The sequence below is a fragment of the Triticum urartu genome, chromosome 1 (assembly GCF_003073215.2).
Source record: "Triticum urartu cultivar G1812 chromosome 1, Tu2.1, whole genome shotgun sequence".
Classification (NCBI taxonomy): domain Eukaryota; kingdom Viridiplantae; phylum Streptophyta; class Magnoliopsida; order Poales; family Poaceae; genus Triticum; species Triticum urartu.
The window spans coordinates 542,153,439-542,159,636 of record NC_053022.1 but is presented as its reverse complement, the minus strand read 5'-3'; the positions used below and the strand labels follow the sequence as shown (position 1 = coordinate 542,159,636).

General features: G+C 51.5%; 1 protein-coding gene across 2 annotated transcripts; it reads right to left on the bottom strand.

Annotated features, from left to right (window-relative positions):
- Window positions 1-268: 268 nt before the first annotated feature.
- On the bottom strand, window positions 269-4,001 carry LOC125528162. 2 transcript variants are annotated; one of them, XR_007292334.1, is made up of 4 exons: window positions 3,786-4,001; window positions 3,419-3,661; window positions 2,768-3,330; window positions 269-678 (listed from the first exon to the last, which is right to left on the bottom strand). XR_007292334.1 is itself a non-coding variant. In XM_048692672.1 (3 exons), the coding sequence occupies exons 2-3, from the start codon at window positions 3,650-3,652 to the stop codon at window positions 2,821-2,823; spliced, it is 744 nt and encodes a 247-aa protein (XP_048548629.1). In that variant the 5' UTR covers window positions 3,653-3,661; window positions 3,786-4,001; the 3' UTR covers window positions 2,394-2,820. The 2 variants fall into 2 exon arrangements, 1 of the variants encoding a protein (XP_048548629.1); XM_048692672.1 differs by lacking the exon at window positions 269-678 and having other exon boundaries at window positions 2,394-3,330.
- Window positions 4,002-6,198: the final 2,197 nt, after the last annotated feature.

The following is a 6,198-nucleotide window of genomic DNA, read 5'->3' as shown; positions in this document are numbered from 1 at the left end:
CCCTCCGTAAAGAAATATAAGAGCGTTTAGATCACTAAAGTAGTGATCTAAACACTCTTATATTTGTTTACAGAGGGAGTACAAGGCCATAAGTAGGCTGTCGACATGAAGATGTGTTTCCAGTTAATTAGTTTCTGAAAGTCGGTATGAAGATCGATTGACACGCTTTCATGGTAAGTAGTGGCAAACTGTGGGGGTCTGCAAATTCCATCTGACCCTTTTTTTAGTTCAACCAGTTGAACTAAAATTTCAAAAGCTACATCACTGCCGAAATTTTAGTTCATCTGACTTTTTTTTTCGATAAAAGGGTCACATGGCCCCCGTTTTCATTAAGAAAATAGAAGTCTAGATACAACCACCACAGCACTTTTTTCCATCAGATCTGATGCATCACCTCATCAACTGATAAGCAACCTACATCCTAGACATATAACCATATCTATAGGATGCCAAATCACCCACTACCGGAGAGAGAACAGACTTTTAAACATCTTTTACAATTTGCACATCAGCCAAAACAATAGGCAAAACATACTACAGAACCGCCCAATTTCAGATAGACACAAAACCCAGTCTTAGAGCAGAAGGATTCCACCCATATGATCTTCTGTAGACTTCATTTGCTACCCGAGATAGCCTCTTGGAAACCTCCCTAAGCATTTTTTGCACACCTTTTCTCTGTAGAATCATCCATGAATCCAACAAAGAACACAGGGTAAATATTACATTGATAGGGTTTGAAAGGAAAACACGTTGAAAACAGGATTTGTTCCTTGTTTTCTAAATTGTCCATATCAAAGCAGCAGCACCAATAGAAACAATAGCCCTATCCTTTCCAGAATAAGATGGTATCCAGTTTTGACAAAGATCAAAGAAAGATAAAGATAATTTCGGGTTACCTAGTGTACCACATATCACATTCCTAAAAACCTAGCACAAGAGCACGAAAAGAATAGATGATCAATGCTCTCAGAAACGCCACAAAACTCGCAGAAATTTGGTCCTTTCCACCCTCGTCTAGATAAGTTATCCTTGGTTAGGATCCTCCCTAGTTAGTTCATCTGACTGAACTAGCTAGGGAGGACTGGTAACCTGAAATGACAAACTGTGCATGCATCAAGATTCTGAAAGTCCCCGAGACATTCCGGACCAAACAGAACAGGTTTTGTTATCTGAATTTTTACTCTTAAGCCAACTATGCTCTCTGCAGTCAGTCTGTATATCACATCTACTTGAACATCTGAAGCTATCCACGCCTGGCACACGGACCTTTACTGCCTCTGTTCATTGTCTTGGTCTTTTGAACGGTCCAGATGAAGCCAATGGGGGTGAGCCTCCTTTTCCAAAAAAAAAAAGAGATGAAGCCAATGGCACATGTGGCAACTCATCAGTGGCCGAAGGCCGACAAACGCAGAGCATCAGTTTAATCACAGTAGTTTTTGTATGCTCATCGATCAGTTACTGAATATGAAATTCAGTTCAGAATTTTAGACATGATACTACTTGTGTCAAACAAGTTGGCTAACCAACGCTCATCAGTCTTATTTAGTTTGTACACCCAACAGAGAATGGGCGTCTGAACAAGTGGAAGAAGTCACCCATGAGCTACTCTGCTCTCTGTATATCAGTTCTACTTGAACATCTGTAGCCATCCACGCCTGGCACACGGGCTTTACTGCTTCAGTTCAGTTTGTTTTGGTCTTTTAGACGGTCCAGATGAAGCCATTGGCACACATGGCAACTCATCAGTGGCCGATGTCCCGCAAACGCAGAGCATGAGCTTACTTACACAGTAGTTTTCTGCATGCTCATCGACCAGTTACTGAACATGAAATTCAGTTCCAAATTCGATATGCAATAGTTGTGTCAAACAAGTCGGCTAACCAATATTAACCTAGGCAACCAACTGAAGCAGTGGTGTTCAACGGTCATCGGTGGAGAATGAGAATGAGAGCGGCTAAACATGAAGCCCATCCCACATCTAAACAAGTGGAAGAAGATCATAAGTTCTGAACGTTGGTGCACTTTTTTCAGGTGGTGGTGGAGCTATCGTAGGTGCAGCAACGGCAAGACTCGAGCAGGTTGCTCATGTCGTCTCGGCAGAGGTTGCAGCTCTCCGAGAATGCTTGCAGCTCCTAGCCCGCAAATTGGGATGCAATAGCCCCTAGGCCCTAGCTCCATAGTCAGATTTTTAGTGGATGATGTAACAATAATTTGAAGTTGATAAAGCTAGCCATACGAAGGTCTTTCCCTTAAAAAACAGAGCATGGGAGCAGGTTTTGCTCGAGCGCTCATACAATACAAGTGCCCAGCGTGTGGGTCCGTTGAGCATAAGCAGATGGCGATTTTGGCTCCCAAATGAAGGAGACAACAAAAGTAAGGAGGACCTCAACTCATTTCCCGATGGACTACTGGCTATTCCAAGCCACATCGATACGCCAGTGGTGGCCATAATGAAATGCTCAACAGCAAATACAACATGAATGGTTGCATACATACATATAAACTACGGTAACGATTTCACCAACATCAAACTATACCCAAGCTAGGCATCCATATGAAAGGTCCAATACTACATCAAATTAAGACTCCATATAGCTTGTTCATCAATACTAATCCAGGCAAGCTCCACATCACACAGATAACGTACAGGCTAATTAATTCCACATCAAATTAAGGTCCAATACTAGGCAGATTAAGTGGTAGGAGATCCATGATCAAGTTACTACTACGTACAACTACTCATCAGTCGGACGTACGTGAGTACCTCATGAGCTGATCCATGGAGATATATGGAGCTCGCGGCTTGCCGATCAGCAGCTACTCCTCCTCGCCTCCGAGGAGGAGGGCCAGGAAGCTGAGGAGGTCACCCACCGCGAGGGTGAAGATTACCGCCGAGTAGCCGATCAAGAGGATGAGGAATGCTGTGTCGGCGGCGAGGGCCAAGCTGGCCAAAATACAGAGGCCGACGATGGCGAGCGCGAGGTGGGCGAGGGCACGGCGGATCCGGAGGGAGAGGCACGGGAGCAGCTGCGCCAGCGCCGCCGCGGCGCAGACGAACAAGACGATGAGCAGGAGGTATCCTAGCCCTGGCCCTGGGTAGGCAGCGACAACAAGGGGGACGAGGCTGGCCATCAAAGAATGGCCGACGATGGCGACCGAGACGGCGAGGTAGGCAAGGGCACGGCGGATCCGGCGGTGGCGGGACGGGAGCAGCAGAGCGAGCGCCGCCACGGCCGCCTGGAGTGCGGGGCAGCACCACAGGCCGATCCAGAGGGCGCTGTCTATGGGCCGGTCCCACTCGCGCTCCAGAAAATGGCACCACCCCAGCTTCAGGAAGACGAAGACGAAGTTGGCGCATGGTCGATCGACTGGGAAATGGGAAGTGGGAACTGAGTCGTAGTTAATTATTACGTACCTTGCTGCAGAGTAGAAGGTCGATGAGGGAGCCGAAGGCGATGGAGACGGGGAAGAACCAGGCGCTGACGAACGCCCAAGCGCTGGCCAGCCGGTGTGCATCCGGGAACGGAGAAGCGGCTATCGCCTTCTTGGCCAGCTGGGCCGCAACCTCAAGCAGCAGAGGAGGCGTCTTGCCGCCGTCCATGGATATGGAGCCAAGCTTCTTCTGCGGGGAGTCCATGCCCATGCTCATGGATCCAAGCTACAGATTGGAAGAGATGAGCAAGAAAGAAACACAAGAAAGAAGAAGAAGAAGAAGAAGAAGAAGAAGAAGAAGAAGAAGAAGAAGAAGAAGCCCCAACAAGAGGGGAGGGGAGGGGGCTCACCGTACGTGCGTCAACTGGTCAGATGATGAGATAATGGGAGGCCCTTCCTTGCAAGCTTGGTGTGCTTCTTGAACCTTGGTGTGCTCCTAACATATACTGTACGTAGTACTGAGCAGCGCAGTGGCGAGCCTGCATGCGATGAGACGTGTCGAGCAGGCGCAGGCGTGCGGCCCAGCTGAGCTGCACTGGCTGTTTCTTTCTCGTCTCGTCTAGGGAGAGAGGGAGAGAGGAGAAGGTCCGGTCCGGCATGTGATCTCGTTTCCGTTTCGTCTCATGGTCATGGCCTCATGGGCTTCACACAGGAGGAAACCACGCATCTTTGGCAATGCATACATGGCAGTGAAAGGCTGGCTCGGTAGCTCGTTTTAGCTCCCGCGTCCGCGTGCATGCATTTCCACAGTAATTATTGGATGCCAGCTACCACCCACACCCACACCCACACGCCAGGCCATTCCATTTGCGGCACTGGTAATTGCTGCTGTGGACGTGGAATCATTACCACAATACTGCCTAGTTCATGCATGCAACCAAAATAACACTCCATCCGTTCTAAAATAGATGACTCAACTTTATACTAACTTTAATGCATGCCAGCTAGTGGCACAACATTTCGGTTAGGCCAACTCCACCGCGTGACCCTATCCTGTCCGCCCCCGTCCATTTGGGGTAAAAGGGACAAACGAGACGGTCCAGCGCGCGGGTGCAAACGGACTTTTGTCCGCTTTGTGTCCGCTTTCGACCCATCCCCGGCCCAAAATTACGCCGGTTTTGGGGTGAAACGGACAGCGCGCGGACGGGCGGGACGCACGCGCTTGTCCTCCCCTGGCCCGCCTGTCGGTGGGACAAACCAAACCCCCCCCCCCCCCCCCCACGCCCATTTGGCGCCATTTCCCCCAAACCCTCCCACATCCCTCCCGCCGCCCTCTCTCTCCCCCGTCCATGGCCGATGCCCCTCCAAGTTTCGGCGGCCTGGCCGTCGACCCGACCGCAAAGGTGAAGAAGAAGGCGCCAAGGAAGCCGCGGTCGGAGTGCACGCCGGAGGAGATCGCCAAGTTGGACACGGAATCGGCGAAGAGGAGGGAACGGAGAGCGGCCGTCAAGATCAATGCCGCCACGGCCAAGTTCGCCGCCCAGCGCGAGGAGCTGGAGGCCGCGCGGCGCAAGGCCACTGCCGACGAGAAGGAGGACCTCGTCAACAAAGCGCACGCCATCGTCATGCTTGGCATGGGCCGTCCGGCGGGGTTCCATGTTGATCATGTGGTGTAGGCATTTCAATCTTTGGAGGCATTCAAGGCCCGGCACAATGACAAGCCATTCACTCTTACGCATTGTTGGACGCTCATCAACAATTGCCCTAAGTTCAAGGATCAATACCGTGAACTTCAAAGGAAGAGAGGCAAGAAAACGGCCAAGTTCGCCGGAGGTGGGGATGGCGAGGCGTTGAAGAGGCCGAGGGGCAAGACCAACTCCAAGGTGGACGACATACGTGGCGCCTCAACCATGGCCTTGCATGAGATTTTGCATGGCATGATGTCACATAAGGATGTGAGGGACGAGAAGAAGCAGCAAAGCAAGGACGAGCAAATGAAGCAATACCTAGACCTCCAAAGACAGAAGCTTGAGATGGAGGAGGCGGCCAAGAAGAGGAAGATAGACATGGAGGAGGCGGCCCGGCAAAGGCAGCTCGACATGGAAGAGGCCGCCCGGCAAAGGCAGCTCGACATCGAGGCCGACAACGTCAAGGCCAGGCAGAGGCAGCTCGACATCGAGGCCACCAATGCCGCCACCAAAGCGAAGGAGGTGGCCCTTGCGATCATGAGCGTGGACTTGTCGAAGATGAGCGACAAGACGAGGGCCTGGTTTGAGGCCAAGAAGAAGGAGATGCTCGACGCCGAAGGCCTGAACTAGGTTGTCCGATCGGCGTGGCCGTTCTTTTTGGAGGCTGGCATGGGTGTCGCCCGCCCGCTGGGCCGCTGGCAGTGTGCCGGCGAAAAAACATTCACTTTGGAGGCCGGCTGTGTTGTCGGCTGCTGGCTGTGTTGCCGGCGAGGACAACTATTCATTTTGGAGGCTGGCTGTGTTGCCGGCCGCTGGCTATGTTGCCGGCGATGGTCGTGTAGGCCGCTGGCTTTGTTGTCGGCGTGATGAACTGGGGTCGTGAACTGGGGCTTGGCATTTGAAACGTCCCTTTTTTTAAAATAGACGCGGACAGGATGGGGCAAAAGGATGCGTCCGCGCGGTGGGCGCACGGCCACTGTATCCCAGGACAGGCCCGGACATGACCCCAAATCCCTACCCAAAGGGACAAAAACAGGACAAAACGGACGTCCGTTTGGGGTCGCGCGGTAGAGTTGGCCTTAGAGGAGTATAAATTTCAGTTTGCTTCTCTAATCAACACGTAGCCAGTGGCGAA